General features: G+C 39.6%; 1 protein-coding gene across 2 annotated transcripts in view; it reads left to right on the top strand.

Moving 5' to 3' along the window:
• The window catches only part of DENND5A (DENN domain containing 5A), a 101,142-nt gene that overhangs the window by 55,850 nt on the left and 23,280 nt on the right, over window positions 1-22,012 (top strand). Inside the window, exons 6-13 of one of the 2 annotated variants that reach the window (XM_024196306.1) lie at window positions 8,267-8,584; window positions 9,858-10,073; window positions 11,386-11,620; window positions 12,318-12,468; window positions 13,159-13,252; window positions 16,402-16,533; window positions 20,882-21,034; window positions 21,792-21,896. In XM_024196306.1, coding sequence (XP_024052074.1) covers window positions 8,267-8,584; window positions 9,858-10,073; window positions 11,386-11,620; window positions 12,318-12,468; window positions 13,159-13,252; window positions 16,402-16,533; window positions 20,882-21,034; window positions 21,792-21,896 — 1,404 coding nt within the window. The remainder of the gene's footprint in view (window positions 1-8,266; window positions 8,585-9,857; window positions 10,074-11,385; window positions 11,621-12,317; window positions 12,469-13,158; window positions 13,253-16,401; window positions 16,534-20,881; window positions 21,035-21,791; window positions 21,897-22,012) is intronic. The other variant, XM_024196315.1, reaches the window with a different exon arrangement.

Genomic DNA, 22,012 nt, shown 5'->3' with positions numbered 1-22,012 from the left:
CTGGAACAAGTAAGTGTGGTCTCCACATTCCAAAAATATTTTTTCCAAATAAAGAAAAGCCGCAGTCAGTCCCAAAGTATGGCAGGTTTCCTCACCTCTTCTCCTGTTTAGTGGTGAGGCAGTACCATGTGGATATTTATAGGATTTTTGATATTCAGGATCCATCTGAGCCTTTGGCTGCCTTTACAATTGTATTTTTAACTGCTGTGTCTGCATTCAAAATGGTCTCAGGTTTAAAAGAGGAAATAGATTTTTCTTGAAGGTAAACTGCTGGCAGATACGGGGGAAGCTGAGGTGCCAAAACACTTTTTAGCCTTAAATATTTTTGCAACTTTCCTCCTCCAAGTTCTCCATTTCCCTCTCCCTCCCGCCTCAGTGAACCATAAACTGGAGCCTCTTATTTTGTTCTCTGATGGTTTCCTCTTATTTTGGAAAAGCTTTGTTTCCAGCAGTCCTGCTCTGTGGCCGTATTTTCAAGGTTGGTAACATGAGTGGCCACTCCTAGTAATTGATTGGAAATATTTTCTGCATTACTTTCAATACTATTGTAAGTTTTTTACATCACATGTTTTTCTAATGTACCAGATCTAGTGCTCACCTCTGGTGATTGCACAGTTTAGGTCTTACAGGGTTGCTCCCCATCTAGGGTTGTCTGCGATGCTTCATGTATGGAATCTAACTTCTGTAGTTTGCAAGAAGGCTTTTTATTTTGAGACATGTTTTGGAGCTTGTTTGAGTTTTTCCTGAATTACCAGGAGTATTCTGCAAACTTCTGTGGTACAAATATACAACAGATAATCTGAGCTGGAAAGTAAAGCAAGCTGTACTCAAGTGGGCCTGCAGAGCTCAATAACATGCATCTGTGTCCTCTCCCACTCGTTATGGATGAACGCTACATACAAGCAAACCTTGGTCTTTGGGTACAGTGTACTTTTGATGTGCCCCAAACTGGGGATAGAGCTACCCATGTATGGGAGTGAATTTGGAGATCTACAGTGCAACCTTATTCTATCTGAACGCATGTGCCTGCCCAAGAGGCGAAATAGAGAAGAAAAAGAGATCCATACTAAGGAAATATTTATGCAGCTTAATGTGATCATTTTATTTTGGAGTTTCTCGCCTATTTTTAAAATGTGTTGTCATTTTCTGTTTGGCATAGCAGGTGAGAGTTTTTTTGCCATGGATTCTATTAGTACATCACAAAGATCAGTATCTGTAATCAGCAATATCAGCAGTCAGCTTTAATATATTTGGAAATGCAACTGCAGGCTGATATCAAAACTATACATTACTGTAAACATATACTGTCCAATATCCTCTGTTTTAAAACAAATCAAATAAAAAAACTTCTGCTGTTCAGTTCATACAACAGTGGAAACATAAAGCAACTAAAAAATGGCACCATGCAGCAGTACACAAAGCCTTGTAGGGCCTAATCGTTGTATTGAGGCAAAAGCAAACTATTAATATCAGTAACAAAAGAGCTTTACAGTGTGTAGCATCATCTGTTAGCTCAAAGTTTGGAACACTTTTCATATTGTACAGAGGTCAGAATAATTACATATAGGAGCTTATTTCCAAATCCTGCCTTTCCTTGACTTCTGACAGTAGAAATCAAAATTTGTCTTACACCATGTGTGAGTCAAGACGAATTTTACCCATTCATCAATTATTTTTTTTTTTTTGGAGTTGGTCAGGAAAAACAGATTTTGACACACAGTTTGTGGAATTACAAGATTGAGCCTTATCTCTAACTCTTTTACCCAAAGAAAGAGTTCAGTTAAGAAATATGAAGTACCTAATTTAGGCAAATGGAAGAGAACTGAGTTTTAAGAACTAGCTAGTCAGTGGTTTTCAAATGGAGGACATTTAAGAATAGAATCTTGCTATTGTAAACACAGTAGGAATGTCTACACTAGAGTTTTAAACTCTAGATTTCAATTGTTTTCAACACTTCTGGGTCCAGGCTGGAACAAATGTTTGTGGAGTGTCCAGACTAGTGTTTACGAACATATTGGCTAACTCCAGTTAATTGGCAGTTAGCTTGAGTTAAGTCTACAGGAGACAGACCTTGAGGATTATACTGGTATAGTTAAAGCAGTATAGCCCCCAGCGTGCTGAAACAGCACTCTTTAAAATGCTACAGCTTTGTTCCAATATAGCTAGTCTCGTATGGAGATCCCAGTATAAATGTGCCCACTCTAGAGCTCGTACTGGTGTAACTATTTTAGTTAGAAAATCAGAGTCCTAACTGCTGTAGTTTCAGTAGTACACAACTTGTGTGTAGACAAGGCCTTGGGTACATTGGGAAGTCAGCTGCAGAGGGTGAAATTCATTCAAGTTCCATAGGGCCTTGAAAGAGCCTGAATTGAGCAAAATCAAATAAAAGGATTTAAGGCTTTGAAGCTGTGTATATGGGGCTTAGACCTGCAACATGCCAATAGTGCTACTCACTTGCGTAAAGTTGAGCATATGTGCTTAAATATTTTGCTGCATTAGAGACAGAGTACTCAGCATCTTGCAGGATTGTGCACATGGTGGGGTCGTGGGGCTAGTGGCTGCATCACAGGCCTCTAAGGAAACCAGAGAAGGAAAGGGGAGGGGCTGTACAGGAAGACGCTTCTGTAAAAATTGAAGTGGAGGGAAGGACAATCCAGTTTACCGTAAATATTTTTAACGTTAGTGCTAAGAGTGTGGTTTGTTTATCAGTAATGTAGATCACAGTGCTGATTACACAGGCTGTCATGCAAATCATAAAAACCTAGCAAGCAATAGCATCTGAATGTTTTCTCTTTCTTTTAATTTATCTTTTAAACTAATTTGCTTGCTTAGCTAAATTGTGAAAATATTGCAACAGTTTATCTGGGGCATTTCATAGTACAGGCTTTATTTGTATATTTCATCTCTATGTGAGAAGAAATGCAGGGTGGAAAACACAGTGGAAATTCAAATAGTAATCATTTTGAAATTTCGGATGAGACTGAGCAGTGTTGTTCAGTAAGTGCTGGGAGAGTCAAACAAAATCTAAAACACTTGTTTGGAATGATGTGGTCCCTGTGATCTTGGGCAGATTTCTTTTTCTTTTCCAGTGAAGTCAGAATGTGGAAAAGATGACATTTTCACATTTTGAAGGTGAAGTTGTGCTTTAGGCCAAAGCTTGTCTCCATCAGCATTCTAATCCCAACCATTGCAAAGATCTCACTTCTCAAATTGGATCTTCACAAGGGCCTTGTTTTGTTTTTTTTGTTTTTGTTTTACTGTTCCAAAACAAAGCCCTTTGTTTCTCTGAATTCCAACATATTAGATCATCTTGACCAAGAGAGTTACTTTGAATAATAATGGCTGCTTTGTGTGTTTCTCCTATTCATTGGTAGAATGATTTCTTGAGGATGCTGCACATTCATTTCGGACCCTGAATAGGTTGTGATGACCAATTTTAAGTCATTCCTACCTCTCAGCTTTAAGACAGCCATTTGCAGAGTTAATTTCTACAAGCTGCTGCCGCCACCAGTAATTTCCCCCTGCAAATTCTGATTTGGCATGAAGAGCAGCAGCAATGTGAATCAGTGTAAATGGTCATCATGGATACTTGCAGGAATAGAAGAGAAACTTTCCTTGCAACATAGAACCCATAAAAATGTTCTCTAGGCAAGACAACCTTTATGGGGCCAAGTTCTGCCCTCAGTCATACCATTGCAGTTAGCCTTTTAAAAGCCTTCCCTTGTGTTGTATGCATATTCAGTCTCTCTCACGTCTATGCAGAGACGCGTGGGTGTAAGTGGTCTGATCTTGCATCTGCTATGCATGTGCTTAGTTCCATTGACTTGAGTGCATAAGGCTAAGCACATGAGTTTTTGCAGGATTGAGACCTTGAATACCAAGGTGAGAGGTGCCTTAGAAATGCTTCAGACTACTGCTTCTGAACCTTCTTCATACTGTAACCTCATGTTACCACAGAAGCATTTTTTTTGGACCTTCTTCCCATCTAGCCACAATGGGAGGGGGCAAAGCAATCTCTGAAGCCTGCTTGTGACACACCCCACCCCCGCCCCGGTTGAGAACCTGTGCTAGACAGATCCCCTGCTGTACACAGGCTTTGACTCTGTTTTCTGCAGATGCAGGAGAGGAGTCTGAGTAACATATGCACAATGTATGAAATGTTCAAAATAGAAATATTTTTTTCCTACGTTCAGCATAATGCCAGGGTGGGAACTTACTCATTGTTAAATGAATGAGCTATTTTCTCTGCCTTTTAAGTGTCCTTTTGGGAAACATCGATGCATTTTCCTCCTCTGTTTTTAAATGGAACTGAAAGGAAACATACAAGCTTGATGCAGGAATTACGGAGCGAGAATTTTGAAGGACAGTGGTCCCTCCTGGTTTTAAAATGAGTTTTGCCATTTACTTCATGAGGTTGGGATTTCACCATATGAATCTATGAAAATTGTTTTACTCATCACACTCATAAGTTTGATAGATTTGAAGCCCTATTTATTTTGGTCCATAAAAGTTTGATTACACTGTAGGCTGGACTTTAAACTATAACATTCAAACCATATAACATTTTAGTGCTTCGGAGCATAGTATGATTGATTACTGCAGGAGGCTGGGAAGAACCTTTTTATTGCACAGTTGGGTGCAACATGTTGGGTATGATTGAAAAAAACCATGGCACTGAGTCTCAGAGCCTGGGTCAGCTGACTCATACTCAGAGGGCTTGGGCTTCAGGGCTAAAAATTGCAGTGTAGACTTTTGGGTTCAGGCATGAGCCTGGGCTCTGAGACGCTCCTCCTTGTGAGACTAGAGTCTCGGCTCTGGGACCTGAGCCCAAATTACGCTGCCATGTTGTAGCCTTTGGAGCCAGCCGTGGCCATGCCAGGGGTCTTTTTTATTGTAGTGTAGACGTACAATAAGTGTGGTTTTTGTTTTTTTAACTGTCTTTTGAAGCATGAGGTAGTAGCTGAAGCTAGAGGCAGGATACTTGACAAAATAAACCAATAGTATAGGCCTGTATGGCAAAGTAAATATGTTTGTGCTTAGTCTCTGAAACCAGAGACTAACTTTGTGATGCCCTGTCAGCAATTTTGCTAAGACAGGTAATATCTTTCCGTTATTTAAACTGAACTTTTAAAGTTGGTTTTGACTTTTAGAAGTGTGTGTGTGTGTGTGTGTGTGTGTGTGTGTGTGTGTGCGCGCGCGCGCATAGCAAAGCAAGAGATAGCCCATGCGTTAATTTTTGGAGGCTGGCATTGTTCACAAGCCAATCCGACTATGCTCCCATGAGTAGGTCATCAGAGCTCTTTGAGTGAATGGTGAAAACCTCTGTACACTTTAATTTTTCATTCTATAGAACATATTGATACAACTCTGAATGCATGTATAATTAAAAAAAGGAAAAAATTAAGTAAGTACAAATGGACACAATGTCAATTAATGGACTCAATGCCTCTTCTCTCCTACACCCTTAAAAAATAAATTGAAAAATCAACACTTTCCCAAATATCCTGCAAATGCAGGAGTCTTGCAACACAGGGTGGACTGATTTAAATAAAGGCAATTGAAGTCAGGAAGTGGAAAGCCTTGATTTTAATCATCGATTTTTAATCAACTTTTCCATTTGTACTTCTGTTACTTTCTAAAAGTGCATTCTCATTGGTTGATATAAATCAACACGTTTTAATGGTTATAACTAAATTTACACTAGCTTTGGTACATCTTTTTGCTATTACATTATATCTATATACATTTACTGAAGCCATTTTATAGTTGTACATTTTTAGTGTAAAGTATAAAGCTTGACCTCAAAGATTAGATAGTTTCCCCTGATTGTTTCTTTATATGGAAAAGCAGCCTTGAACTGAAAAGGTTTAAAAGAAGCTCATGGATTCAGCATATATAATTTTTATTTAAATGGTTAAGCGATTCTAAGTCTAGGCCTTAGCGCATTTTTAAAAAGAATCTAAAAAAGTATTGTTTAAATAACCATAAAAATAAGATTTAAATAAAAATTCAAATTTTTAACTTTGATTTTTACCCACCCTGTTGCAACATGACCTGAAGACTCCTTGAGGCTATTATACCTACCTTGATTCTGGCATATGGCAGTTTTTTCAATTTCTAGCTATTTTCTTTCTGCAGTGAAATTTAATTCTGGAATCTTTAAAAGGCTTTTAAAATAGGGAAAACTGTCTTTCCTGTTTACTTTGGGGAATATGGCTCTGATTCCGGAAGGCATCCCTGTATAAGAAGGACTCTTAACCAATTGTTTAACTTGAAGCCTGTGTTCAAGTCTCCTTGATTTCAATGACACATAAGTGCTATCCTGAATGAGGACCTAAATTACTATTACTTATTACTTGCATTACTGTAGCACCTAGGAGCATTGTTCATTAACCAGGACCCCATTGTGCTAGACACTGTAGAGAAACAGAACAAAAATCGGGAGAAATATTTTTTCCCTTTGAGTATAGTAATGCAAATATTATACAACACATGTTTAAGCATGAGCAAGCAGAAGTACTAGTGGGATAAATATTAAATGGCATAGTAACAACTGGTTGTGTGATAACCAGCCATCTCTGTGGCTTGCAGTGTAGGCTGTGTGTATAGTACTCTGAAGAGAGACTAATTTCTACACAGCAATTAGACTAGAAGAAGAAAATGTTTGCGAGATGAGCTTCCCCTATGAAGAAAACTTCACACCTGGTTTGGCTTTTCCTTTATTGGCAAGAGGTTTTATTTTTTGGGTTATGCAGGCACGCTGATCTCTGTAATTAGGATGAAGCTAGCTGTCCATTATAAACCAAATATTTGTCCAATTCTCCTCCAAATACCCCAAATAAATCTTTCCCATACTAAACCAAGCCAATGTAAATGTCACATGGAGAATCTTTTACTAGGGTGAAATATTACTGAGAAGCTTAAGGAAAATTGGACGAGGCTTTTGTGAAATGAGGGGTAAAAGAAAAATGTATTATTATTTTTTGGAAAAGTTTCTTAATGTGTAAGTGGCTTCTCATTTCTTAAACAACTTGACAGAAATTAAACATTTTTTTTTATCCTGAGAAATTACAGGTACAGTGGACTGGTTCTGAGGCTTAATTATTCAGTACCCTATGTTGCAAACACTTGTACTCTGCTTGGTAGGTATTTGCAGGATCGGGCCTTTAGTTATTAAAGCCTCTGATGCATATATGAGGATCCCTGGGAAATTCCTAAATTCAGGGTCTTCTACTTAAAACACACGAGCTTCCTAAATCATGCACCTGTGCCATGCTACATGGTTTCAAAGAAGCACATGGGAACTGCTCTACCCCTTCCTATGTAAACAGCTACAGTTCACATGTGTCTTAAGGGTAGTACTGGAGGCACTGTAGTGTGCACACCTAACATTTATTGTGTTAAAACTACATTGGTACTGAACGTAAGTCCAAACCAACACACGTGCCATTAAAAGTCTGCTTTTAAGGGCTGGAAGATGAACCCACACTAAACTTCATGGTACTCAGTTTATTTACTGCAGAATCACTATTATGAGTCCATTAAAACACAAAAATCTTTATTGTGGAATCAAAATGAGGAATACTGACCATTACCCTGTGCACCTCCCACTGAAGATGTGCAAGCCTAAACAACTCAAGTGTTAGAAAACCAGGAAATGTGAAGTTCGGGGGTTCTCCACCTACCCATTCTTCGTTTTATTATGCGTTAGGTAGAACCTAGGGACGAACTGAGAATGGGACTCCATTATGCTAAACTCTGTTAAAACCTAGGATAATACAGTCCTATCCCCAAAGAGCTTACCTCTTAGAAGAAGGTTAATGTTACAATATAAAAAACCCTACAAATGTTAAAAAAATAATAATCCAGGAAATAAAAAAATAACCACACAAACTTAACTCTGCCCCGTGGATGTCAAGAGGAACTGGGACTATCATAGTATGGAAGGAACAGCATTAATTCAGGTGATTGGCATCAGTGTGTGAGAAGCCATGCTGCAAAGCCACACATGAGTTAGTGTCCTCACTGGTGTGTCGCCAGGACTTCTCAGGGCACGTACTATGGCCATCTCCTCAAAAGCTTGGGAAAACATGCTTTGCAGTGTGCTCTTAAGGCCAACAGATTCAGGCTTTGTTAACCCAAGGAGCGTATGTGGAGTAGAAGTACATTTAAGAGTCCATGTACAACATGTAAAATGTATCTTTATAAAACATTTAAATTCCATGTTTGAAGCTTAATGTAATACTATCCTGACTTAATTTTGCAGGCTAACCTGTGCTTTGTGGATGTAGACAACCATTTCATTGAGCTTCCAGAGGATTTGCCCCAATTCCCGAATAAACTCGAATTCATTCAGGAAATCTCTGAGATCCTAATGGCGTTTGGAATTCCACCTGAGGGAAACCTGCACTGTAGTGAAAGCGCCTCAAAGATGAAAAACCTCCGAGCATGTGACATAGTTTCTGATAAAAGAAATGGGAACATAGCAGGATCACCTTTAAATTCATATGAACTGCTAAAGGAAAATGAGACCATAGCAAGACTTCAAGCACTTGTTAAAAGAACAGGTGTGAGCCTTGAAAAGGTAAGTTATGGAATTGCATGTAATCTCTTTGGGAGTTGTATTACAGAATTGCAGTAGCTACTGAGTGAGTGAAAGAGATACAGAGTGATGGTCTGAATGCTTGGGTCTTACCTTCACTAGAAAAAAAGTGTATTTTTAATACATGTTAGCTAACCCATATTAACATCATAGTATAGACAAAGTCAAGTTGTTGTGGTTTGGTCGAGGTTAATCCCTTGGCTCCACCTAGAGTTTATTTTTCCCTGTTGACATGTTAAAAATACTTTCCTTGCCTACACTAGGGTCTTAACTCATGTTAGATAATCAGTGTTTTAAAAACATACTTTTATTTTTCTTATGTAGACATGGCCAGAACTGGCATACAATTATTTGTGGAGACACAGAAATTGGTGTTTTGGCATCTTTCTGTCGCAGTTTCTCCACCTGTAGAATGTGGATAATAATGTGCCCACATCAGCGATGCTGTGAGGTTTTATTCATTAATGTTTGTAAAATGTTTAGGGCCTGGTTTTCAGAGATACTGAGCACATATGGCTCTCATTGTTCTCAACTGTGGGTTCTCAGCACCTCTGAAAATTGGGCCCTACCTGCATAAGTGGTGTTATTGAAAGGTCTCCAAGGTTTGTGTTTTACATTTCTGATATGGAGGGGAAATTCTCTCAAAAAGGTTTGCTTGTTTGTCTTGGATGTTTGTTTGTCTTGCATGTTTAAATTGCTTCCCACAGACCTCTGATCTTGGAAAAATGACTACTCTACTTGCATAGCAATTTTTTTTTGATTCTGCACATCAATATTAATATGAAGGTCAATACATAATGACTTGGAACAGTAATAAATATGGATTTATGATACACCTGAGAGAAATACATATTCACCTACTATGCCTGAATAGTAAAGTCTCTTGTGACCTCATAAAAGTGTTTTGTTTTTTTTCTAAGGACCAAAGAAAGTAAATGGTGTGTCTGTGTATTCTATATATTATCTATCTTTTTAAAAATGCCTATTTTTAGTGTCCTGAGCATTGGAAGTGAATATCCAGTTTATTATTGGAGCTATAATCTCTTATACTAACAGTCTTTTCAGCTGAGTTATTAAATGTTGCTCTCCTTGATAGCTGTTTGGAATCTTCTGGGTTATAGGTTAGAATGTTGATTGGAGGAATGACAATTGGATAACAAATGGGGCCTGAGTGTGGGCCTGCATTCCTTGTGTACCAAACCTCCCATGAAGGAAGGGACACATTTGGTTCTTGTATGTTCCCTTACTCTCTCAGCTGGAAGTGCGAGAGGAGACCAGTAGCAACAAGGATCTCAAGGTTCAATGCGACGAAGAAGAGTTCCGGGTTTACCAGATGAACATTCAAATCCGAGAAGTTTTTGCCAACCGTTTTACGCAGATGTTCGCAGACTATGAAGTATTTGTCATTCAGCCAAGTCAGGACAAAGAGTCTTGGTTTACCAACAGGGAGCAGATGCAGAACTTTGATAAAGTAAGTTTGAAAAGAAGTGCAAAACTGAGTCATGTTTGTTTAAATAATTACTAATCAAACCCGAAAGTACAAGTTATTAGAAGTGGTCAGAAAATGTGGGTGGGGTGGAGTGAGGAAGGAATGTTGTGAACATTTGAATTTCTTCATTGAAACCTTCCAACCAGTTGTAAAAGAGATGCATATTATTATACAAATAATGAAATTTATATTTGAAGATATTCTAGTGCTTGTGGTAGAGAACAAAATTATGTAGATGACAATAGGCTCCCCCCACCCCCGACATCCCTCAGTGCTCAGATCCCGAGACCCCTCCATGCTGCAATGTCTGCACAGCTGTTTTTAGAGCAGGAGCAGGAGCCTGTGTCTGTCGACCTGGGCTCGGAGGCTCGCTGCCATGGGCTGTGAAGACATACCTTCTGGGACTGATCCAACCATAGGCGCCGACACCGTGGATGCTCTGGGGCTGGAGCGCCCATGGGGAAAAATTGGTGGGTGCTCTGCACCCACTGGCAGCCAAGGTCCCTGCCCCGCCCCCCTGCCCCAGCTCACCTCCGCTCCGCCGCCTCCCCTGAACGCGCTGCGTCCCCGCTTCTCCTCCCAGTGCTTGCCGCCGCGAAACAGCTGTTTCACGGTGTAACAAGCTGTGGGAGGGAGGAGGAGGAGCGGGAATGTGGTGCACTCTGTGGAGGAGGTGGAGAAGAGGCGGGGATTTGGGGAAGTAGTCCAGTAGGGACAGGGAGGGGGCGGTGTTGGGGTGGGGAGTTCGGGGAAGGGGTTGGAATGGGGGCAGGGCAGAGGCTGGGCCGGCGGGGTCGAGCACCCACGGATGCCAGGAGAAGTTGGTGCCTATGGATCCAACATGCACTGAAGTCAGTGAAAAGACTCCTATTGACTTCAGTGGGCTTTGGATCAGACCATAAGTACATAATGTGTGTATCCAGTATTGGTTTTGCCACTGGGGGAGCTTAGCTGAGCTAAAATTTCAAAATGTTGGGTTTTTCTAAAGTCCTTTATATTTTTTGTTTATAAATGAAGTGTTAAAAATAGATGATTGGCAGGCAAACTAAAAAAGTTTGCATAGTATATTTTTCAAGATGGAGTTGGCATGCACAGTAAAATGGAACGTTGTCTGCAAAAAAAAAAAAAAAAACAAAAAAAAAACCCAAATCCCCAAAACAGAAGGCTTTGGATGTCTCTCAAACTCTTCAATATGTCCTTGGTTAGAAATACTTTCACTTTAATGATATACAGAACTATAACAAGGCATTGTATAGACTTTATATAAAGTCACTTGTCTCTGTTTGTTCACTAGGCATCTTTCTTGTCAGACCAGCCTGAACCTTACTTGCCTTTTCTCTCAAGATTTCTGGAGACACAGATGTTTGCGTCTTTTATCGACAATAAGATTATGTGCCATGACGAAGATGACAAAGACCCAATTTTGAGAGTGTTCGATTCTAGAGTAGATAAAATTAGACTGTTAAATGTTAGGACACCAACTCTGCGCACATCTATGTATCAAAAGTGCACTACCATTGATGAGGCAGGTAAGAGTAACAAGAAAATTTCTTTCAGATGTAAGGAGTTATAGCTGTTCTCACTAGCACCTTCAAAGTTAGACTACTTGTTCAAATAAGATATTTTATCAGCCATAACATGAATCTAAATGTCTTAGTGTTTCAAAAACAAATGAGAAGAGTTGGAAATTGAGGCTCTGGTGGAGAAATAAATTCTATACTGGAAAGGGCAATGCGAGAACCTGAGACAGCGAGCTAACTCTGTGAGATATCTGTAAAAGGGAATTCAGTTCAGCTCTCCTCTTCACCTGCCTGAGGGTGGGATGTTCCAGATAAGATGATCATCTTGCTGCCATTGGTAGCAGTCCCTGGATACAGTATGGACTCGTACATAAGCCTCCCTGTTCAGATATTGGCCAATATGGGGATTCCCCTATCCCCTTAAATTACAGATTTGGTGTTTTAGTATATATGGTAACGTAAAAAAGGAAGGTTCTCTGCAGTACTTAGAGTGGTTTGAAAAAGTGTGTGTGTGTGGAGAGGTGTCAGTTATAATCTGGGAGCAGCAGCTTTGGTAAGGCAGTGCTTACAGTGCACCTCTCAATGTCCCAGCTTGATTAAAACTTCTCTTCTCCCACGCCACCCTAACACTTAGAGCACTGGTTATCTGTAAAGTTACATGCTTAAGAAATATCTTCTTCTTTTTTTTTTTTTTTTTAACTTTCAGAGAAAGCTATTGAATTAAGGCTTGTAAAAATAGATCACACTGCGGTCCACCCACACTTATTAGATATGAAGATTGGCCAAGGGAAGTATGAACTTGGGTTTTTCCCCAAGCTTCAGTCTGACGTACTCTCCATAGGACCAGCAAGCAACAAGTGAGTATGCAAACTTTATTGTGCATTATGGAGTGGCATTGGATCTTGTTGAGATCTAAAGCAGAAGACCAAATTTGAGATGTCAAAATGCAAATTTAATCACTTTTAAATCAGAAATGTCAGAATAACACTTTAGAATTTGGTGGACTCTTAAGGATCCTTTTAGTAACAAAGTGAAGCAAGGAGGCCAGTATTGCAATGGGGACAGAGTTAAGGTTTTTGAGTGACTTTAATTGATACTGATTAAAAGAGAGAGCCCTGTGCCAGAGGTCAGTTAAGAGCTAATGGCTTAAAATAAGGGACCATCTCATAAAAAGTGGGAAGAAAGAGGAAGAAGAGATTAGTAGCTGCAGAGGTGACTAAGAAGCCTTAAAAGTGGAAACTAGAAACCAAGTGCACGAGATTGTGGTTTTGCTTTTTCCCTAAGAACATAATTCTTCCAGACAGATTTCATTTTCAAACCGTTACAGGTTCTCTGCTTACAAAGAGATGCTAAACACAGTCTGTACTTGTGTGTGCTTGCAGTTAACCTGTGTTTGGCACTGGTTCTGGCACGTCTGTTGCCAGTGGGTATTTTTTGTAATGTGGACAAGCCCTGTTAACAATCCAAGATGGAAACCTTTGCTCCTGCTTTTCGCTCCTCTTCAGCTGACTCTTGATATCTAATGAATAATCTTGTTTGATCTGTAGATGGACAAAGAGAAACGCACCTGCACAGTGGAGGCGGAAAGACAGACAAAAACAACACACAGAGCACCTGCGTCTTGACAATGATCAGAGAGAGGTGAAAACTGTTCAGTAACTGTATAATATGATTTTCATTACAGAAATCACACTGTCTTCCCTACAAAATGTCAAATCAGTTATTCCACAGTAAACCTCAGCTGTTCCTTACTCTGACCTTTCAAAAATAAAGAGCAGATCCTCAGCCAGTGTAAAATGTCATAGCTCCATTGACGTTAAAGAAGCTATGCCAGTCGGGATCTGTCGCACGAGTATGAAACCAATGGTAAAAAAATGGTGACTATGTTGCAGTGTTTAAATGTGGCTAAAGTCAGATACCAGTATGCAGGTAGACATGCACTGTCTGATTTGAGTATTGGGCTGCGTTTGAAGGCTGCATTGTTCAAAGTGCTGATTTTCGGCTATAAATATACTATGGATCCTATCTGCTTTGTGAGGATTCAAAATAGTTCCCCTTTTGTAAAAAAAAAATGGTGTTCTTTTGATAGGTATACTTCTGTGTTTTGAGGAGGGGGCCTGGCTAGAAAGGAAGAAACTCTAAAAATCCCCATGGGAATCTTTTAAAGTGACATTAGTTGGGTCATATGATGCCAGCTACTTTGCAGTTACTTAAGCAAGAACAAAATAGTTAGTTCTCTGAACTTCCATTGTACAAAACATATGGTGGTTAAGTGTAGTATGAGAACCATTTTTCCAACATTCTGATTTCTTTTTAAAATATTTGAATTGATATGTGCTTATATATCAACAAAAAATAAAGCTTTGGGATACATTATTTTATGTTTGGGTGAAGAATCTTTTAACCTTGTTCTTTTTAAAGTTTATACCAAGATGCTTGCAGGACATTTTTTTTAAAATATATTTTCTTCATTCATTCCATCGTTATATGTGAACGATGATATAAAAGGTTGAACTGCACTTTCCACTATAAACCCTATTTTTCCAGGATTTTGTGACTTGGTTGTAAAAATTGTAGTTGGAGATAAAATTAGATGTCATCTCTTTTGTAACCATATTTAAAAAAGAAAAGGGGTTTGTGCACTTTTAAATTCTACAAATAAGGAACATTTACTGCTTTCACATGCTCTTTATGGTGCTGTGTCTCAATAACATCTTCCATTTAGGAGAAGAAAGAGAAAGTGAGTAGTAGTTAGTCCATAATCTGACATTGTTTTTGACAAATATGGTGATAGCAGGTGTGAATCATTGAGGTATCAGACTGTAATTATACATGTAAAAAGTCACTTTCCATTTTCCAGGAAGGGTTTTTTTTTTTTTTTTTTTAAACGAAAGCTGAATATACTTAGCAAATGGTTAATTATCGGAGAGCAGCTACCTTAGTATGTGAGGTAAATAATATATCCTATGAACCACATTGCTAAAACGTGTTCAGCAGATGGAGCTATTCTGGTCTGTAGGGTTAACTCATTTTAGATATTTATTTAGAGCGGTACCAAAATCTATTGGGTACATTATATCCATGGGGACCCCCACCCCCAAGATTTTCCCCATTAGTCTGTAACAGCTGAAAGGGAGTAATTTTGAGTGTTTTTGAGTGAAGAAGTGAAAATCCTTGTGGCTGGTAGGCAGGGATTGGTAAAAATAAAAATTAAATTGATGGTCTGAGGCAATTGTCTAGAAAGAAACTTTGAAGTTGAGATTTGACAACTGTTAAGACTCTTGTGAAATTTTGTCACAAGTATGCAGTAAAGGACATAGTTCATTTTAATTCTTTATTTAATCTCATCACAATTACAGTGTTTAAATGCTTTTTTTGCTCTTTCCTTTATTTAAGCTTTCATTATTTACAGGTTTTATGTTGCATATTTATTTATCGGTCTGAGCTTTAAATGGCATTGAGTTCTGTCTTAATTGTTATCTTTTCTGTTTTTGCATGCACGCTTTTATTCATATCTGCTTACCGTACTTTTGCTTAATATGGGCTGTCTGATTGTTTGCTACAAACCTCTCCTGCCAGCATCTGGATTTTTCCTTGCCAGAGCTTCATTTGCAATCATATTTAGACTGGGACCAGCATGATTGGCCTTTCAGACCCTCTATAAAATCTGTGTCAGAGCTTTACCTGGTATGTCATATGTACAACATGACCTGTAATCATGGCAGCAAAGATGCATAGTTAAATATATGTATTTCATAGTTGTTTAGACTGTTTCAGAAGGTGGATAAAGTTGTGTTTTTTTTTGTTTTTTTTTTGGTAAAAGGTGAACACTTTATTCATTATGATGTAGCAAAAGTAGGATTTCAGTCCATCACAATCCAGAACAATCAAATGCTGCCCTCTCACAGGTGTCACTGAAATACATATTGATCCATCAGAATGCAGCAACAGTAGCAGCACAGAGTTTTCAAACTTTCATGAGTCAAGGAAATCATTTTCCTCTAAAATGTTGATTGTTCTTTTTTTAGATATGTAATATTGGAGCTTCTTCATAATAAACTGCTCCTTAGCTTAGCTTCTGTCTATAATCACCCGACAAAGCCATTTAGGGTATGTATATATTGCAATTAGATGCCCGCAGCTGGCCTGTGCCAGCTGGCTCGGGCTTGGGCTAAGGGGCTAATTAATTGCCATGTAGATGTTCAGGCTCAGGCAGACTATACTCTGGGACCCTCCCTCGGTGCAGCCGGAGCCCATATGTCTACGGGTAAACAGCCCCTTAGCCCAAGCCAGCTGGCACGGGCCAGCTGCAGGTGTCTAATTGCAGTGTAGACATACCTTTACTGTCACACTTGCTCCTCCACCAAAAGCGTCATTACTTACCTGCAAAATAATCGCATTTGGAAGGACTGTTTCACTTTGACAGTAATATCAAGTATGTATAGCTATAATTACAAGCCTCTTTTAGAGGAGAAAAAGGAAACACTCTGTAGTAGTGGAGGGAGAAATTAAAACTATGCATCCAAACGGTTTTGTATTGTGTTAATCAAAGCCCCAGTTGCATCCTGATGCTAGCTGGACAGTTTATATGGGATCTTAACTCAGTTAACTAATAAGGTAAATGTCTTTATCCTTTATAAAGGAGCATTCTTTTGAAAGATGGTGTGATCTTTTTCCCTTCTGGGTATGGGGGCAGCAAAGACAGATTGTTTGACACTGATTTGTAGCTACTGTATACCATTTTGTCACTCTTGTTTTTGGGTACGTTTGTTTTTTCTATCCTTGAACAGAAGTATATCCAAGAAGCCAGGAATCTGGGCAGCACCATTCGTCAGCCTAAGCTGTCTAACCTCTCTCCATCGGTAATTGCGCAAACAAACTGGAAATTTGTTGAAGGCTTACTGAAGGAATGCCGAAATAAGGTAATGTAGAGAAAATGACTTCTCATCCCCACACCTTGCTGGGCTACAGTTAGTAAAACTAAACTCACCTTTTACTTACTTACTTACTCACACACTCACACTCACACTCACACACACTCTCTCTCTCTCTCTTAGGCTAGGTCTACTCTGAGGGGGGGGATCGATTTAAGATACGCAAATTCAGCTACGCGAATAGCATAGCTGAAGTCGACATATCCGAGCCGACTTACCCCGCTGTGAGGACGGCGGCAAATCAACCACCGCGGCTCCCCCGTCGACGGCGCATACTCCTACCTGCGCTGGTGGAGTACGCGCGTCGATTCGGGGATCGATTGTCGCGTCCCGACGAGATGCAATAATTCGATCCCCGAGAGAGAGAGAGATTTCTACCCGCTGATCCAGGCGGGTAGTGAAGACAAGCCCTCGGATGTATGCATAATCTGAAACTGGTCTACGCAGTTCCTTTTGGGGATTGTATGTCCCTTTAATAAATAAATGGATGTGTTTTTAGATATCCTGAAAAGATTGGAGACTTTTCATATTAGGAGACCTACTATAAAAACATAAAATTAGATGCTCTGGTAGGTCTCTATTTTCCTGCCAGTCTAGCATTGTTCCGAGCCATACATTTTCTAGTGTATTGTCCAGTCTAGTTTTGAATGCTTCATTGTGAGAATATTTTTTAAATGTCTTACAAGAGAGAAATTACAGTGAAAATTTAGACACTGTATTTAATTGTTAAAATGAAGTGAGTTAATGAACTGCAGAAAACACATTTTTCCTAAAAAATCTGGCCCCAGTTTGTAGAATTATTTTGACTGATATATTTGAGTACACATCATCAAAGTTGCTTTGCTGTTTCATATAACAGTAAAGAGAATAACTCTTCCATAAACTCTTACTCAGATTCCTCCCTGAAGTCAACAGAGTTAATTTGGGCTGTTGTTTATAATGCCTGGTAAAATCTATAAATTTTTATTATTCTCACTTACAAAAACTGAAATTGTGAATATGTAGGCACTCCAGATAATCTGTGTCTATGCTTTGTTCTTTGTAGGGCAGACCTTCACTTGGTATAAACTGGCATATTTCCATTGAAATAAATGGAAATACATTGATTTACACCAGTTGAGGATCTGGCCCTTTGGTTTTAACTCTTCCATTATGGGAGTAAGGCGCCATTGGATGTGAAAAGTTTGCAAGTAATAGAGGTGTTGTTAGAATGTCAGGGAAAGAGGGGGGAAATATGAGAGATTTGACTGTTGGCATGAGATACTTGCAGCATTTCAGCTGGGCCCATTAATTAGCTCTCCTTAGACATGGATGAATTAGAAAGATGCTTAAGAATAGCAGCAAAAATTATGAAAAGTGTGATCTACGGTGAGAGATTAGGGGAAATGGATACATCCATAGAGAAAAGATGATGAAGCATATGATAAATGTCAGTGCTTGGGAGGTCATAACATAAAAAGGGTGAGGACTTTACTGAAGGTGGTTAAGGACAGTGTATAAAGAAGTGATGGTTTGAAACTAAAAATAGAAAATGTAATTTGGTTTATTAGGAATGATTTCTAGCTGCTGTTGCTGTTGTGTTGATTGTACGTGCCCTATGAATAACAGCAGTGAGGTCACTTACACAATGGAATAACTTGCACTGGGCATTACTGAGAGGATAACTTGGCAATACCAGGTCACTGAGGAACCATTATCTGAGAGGTTCAAAAGCAGACTATGGTAGATAAAACAGATTAATGTAATGCACTGTTACATCAAATGGATTAGATACCTAGAGCTGAAAAGTGATGCCTATCTTCTAGGATGTGACAGGATTATGGTAGTTCCCAAAGTCCGTTTGAAGCAGATAATGAAAATTAAAGCATGGCTTTACTCTGCAAAGTGACTGTGTAAAAATGGCTCTTCTCTTTTATTCAATAGATCTGTCCCTTTCGAATATTTGGTCATCTACTGCTTTTTTTTTTTTTTTAATTGCCTTTTATTTCCACTAGCAGTGGAGAGGGGTTGCACTGGATTCTATTTTATCTTTTGCATCATCAACATACTTGCTAATAAGAGCCAGATTGTGGACTCTTAGTCATGAATAAAAATGTAGTTAATTACTGTGCTCAGTTAGTCTGATCCACAGTCTGTTGAAATCCATGGAAAACCTCCCACTGATTTCAGTAGGTTTTGGATCAGGCCTATTCTTCCACTGACTGCAATGGAACTATTTACAGAATAGGGTACTGCTCTTCATGATAGACTGTCCCTAAATTCCATTCATTTACACCTGTGTAAACCCTTGGAAGAAAAGAGTTGCCTAAGTAACGCTGAGGACGTAAGTCAAAGACCATGGAGTTGCCCAGGTGTAAATGAGGGCCTAATTTGGTCTGCAGAACTTGATTACTTGCAAAGGTGCATGAGCTAGAAAAGAGACTGCTGGAGTCTCAGATCTCTGGACAAGTTTTTCATAGGCGGTATTATTTTCAAAAGCACTTATTTGACTTGGAAGCATAAAACTCACTGACTTTCAAAGTGGGATTTTCAGTGGGGCTTGTGTGCCTAAGCGACTTATGTACTTTTGAAAATCCCACTCTCAATATTTTTATGATTGAACTGAGAACATTTGATACATGAATCATTGAGAGGCAATAAATATGGATGCTTATATTTTATAAATACATATAAAATACTTGGCCTTTACATAGACTTTATCATCTCTAGCTCTCACTCAAAGCACTGTCAAACATGGCTAAATTATTATCTCTGCTTTATAGACAGGCAGATTGAGGAAGTGAGAAATTTAAGTGACTTTCCCACAGTTGCACACTAAATCTATGACAGATCCAGAAATAGAAACCAGGTTCTAATGTTCTATCCACAAGGCTACACACTGTTTTGCATATTCATATTCTAAAGTGCAACCTCTCATATAACTCTGTTCTAGCCCATTGCAATGAATAAATTATCCATTGCAAGGACTGCCTCATTATTTATGACTGTCCTAGAGCCCAGCACAATGGGGCCCTGATCCTGACTGGCGACTTTGGAAGCTGCCATAGTTCAAACGTTTTAATAACAAACCTATTTAAAAACCTGTTCATGAGGACAACTTCTTATAGCTATTGTTAGAATGGTAAAGTAAAACCTGTTACAAGAATACATCTTTTCTCTGATGTGGCTGCCACCTGGCTGGATGAATGTGAGTCGTCTTCATCTGCTGAAAATGCTCTGCTCGTGCCTCTATCCCTGCATCCACCAGCAGCAGGCTCATTCTGACCCCTCCCTACCACTGCTATTTCAGACGGAACTGCCATTATCAGGCCATAGCAAGGTCAGGAGTGGCTGTGAACCACATACCCCTACAGCAGCCACCTACAGACTCCAGGGACAAGTAGGACAGATTCCATGTCCTCTTGGATACCCAGGAAAGGGTTCCTCTTGGAAAAACAACACTCCGATGGAGGCTCACAGGAACAGCATGCTGACGGCAGGGTATTCCCATGTCTCTCTCGCCTTCACCCAGAGGAGACCTAGCCTGGATAAATAAGACCATTCGTGTCTATCACAGAGAGTCCTTACACCTTCCTTCCTCAGTGAGAGGGCTCCCTGGCTACCTTCTTCTCTGTTTTAGGGGACCTTGCCACAGCTAGAGGGCAGGAAAAGCCTCATTCTTCACTGTCTCCATCTCAGATAGGGAGCTTTCTGAAGAGAACAAGCTAGTATTGAATCCGGACTAGTTTCCTAGTCCCTGTCCACCTTGCTACTGCTCAGGAACCCCCCAGAGGGATACTCCAGAGGAATAGGATTACTTAAAAAAAACTCTCTGGAAAAAGTGTCTCCGAGAATGAGGTAGGACTTTCCATGTCACTCCAAGGCATCTCCTCAGAACTGATTCTGCCTGTTGACACCTCTGGTAAGGTAGGGGTTAGACTTGGGGTATCCCTTTCCAGATTCTATACTTACCCTGCTCCTGAACCTCCTCAGCTTCTGCAGGCCAGCCCTGACTTCCATGACATCTGGCTGTTCCACTCAAAGGTGCACTCAGTGGTGATTACCCATTCTAAGTCCTTGGACCAGCCTCTGGAGGCCACATGTGTCCCTTTGCCTAACTCAACTAGATAAAAAGATGGAAGAGGCTCTCAGGTGGTCAATACTGGTGATGCCACATAATGAAGGACTATTAGTGAAATAAGAGAAATGTCTTTCTGCACTAGCTTGCCAAGGGTACAGTATAAACCTAATTGTATTATCACTCTGTTACTGTTGTAAAGGAATTTAAATACTGTGAAGGATCATAGCAGTTCCTGGTGTGTAAGAATAACTTTCTTTTTGCCATCTTCTTTTCAAGACCAAGAGGATGCTGGTTGAAAAAATGGGCCGAGAAGCTGTGGAACTAGGTCATGGTGAGGTGAACATCACAGGTGTAGAAGAGAATACGTTAATAGCCAGTCTTTGTGACCTCTTAGAAAGGATATGGAGTCATGGTCTACAGGTCAAACAGGTAAATAATGGTATTTCATAGAATTTACAACTTTACACGGCCATTTTTTCACTGTTTTTTAATTTAATTTTTTTCCAATTCTATTCTATACTCTTAAAATCCAACTATTTTGGCACCGAGCTAATCCCCCCTGCTCAAAGTATAGTACACAATTGTACTCTCAGGGATGACTTTCTGAATGCCTGCTTACTATTTTATTTGTCTGTTTTATAGAGTGATAGCTTTTATCTATTTCCATTTTTTATTTTCTCTTATTGTAGCTGTGCGGACTTATGAGCTTGCAGTTTGTGGTGCTATTAATTGGCTATGGGGTGTGGGGATTTGTCCTCAAGCAGGGAAGCTTAATTTACAAAACTAAACTCCCTTTGTCCCCCTTTCTTTTGCTTGTTCTCACTAAGCATGGTACTTATTTAGAGATGGTCAATTGACTTTTATAAGGCCTCTAGCTAGCCACTTTCCTTTTATTATAGCGCTCCAGCTGTTTGGGCTCTCCTGTGAGAGTAGACAGTGTGGGAGGTGTTGTTTCTTCCTCCTTTCCCCTGCGTGTGTGGGGAGGGGGAAAGGGACTTGAATGCTGTTTTGTTTAAGTATTTTGCAGAGTAAATACGTTTAATCCAGGCAGCCCTAATCCAATTGCTCTGTCCTCTGCATCCATGCCACCATTGCCTAAATCTGCTCTCATTCAGACTATAACAGTAGTTTCTGTATGTGAAGGTATATCGTCTGACTCTCCCCTTCCCTCTTGTATACTACTTAGGATAGAAGCTGTACTACTTTCATCCTAGAAGACAGAGCATCAGTATACTCTGCTTCAACTCAGATTTGGGCCTTTCAGACAACCAGGCGGCCAACCCCACATAAGGTTAATGCTTTGGATTGATTGCAGATGTTGGCAAACAGTGCTGAACGGTCTGTTGTGGTAGAATAATTAGAGGCCTGACGAAGGAAGTGCAGTGCATCTAACACTGTGATCCAAAG

This window comes from Terrapene carolina, unplaced genomic scaffold (genome assembly GCF_002925995.2).
Source record: "Terrapene carolina triunguis isolate 2854851 unplaced genomic scaffold, T_m_triunguis-2.0 Scaffold96, whole genome shotgun sequence".
Taxonomy (NCBI): domain Eukaryota; kingdom Metazoa; phylum Chordata; order Testudines; family Emydidae; genus Terrapene; species Terrapene triunguis.
Note: the sequence above shows the minus strand (reverse complement) of the source record. Positions and strands in the feature narration are given on the sequence as shown.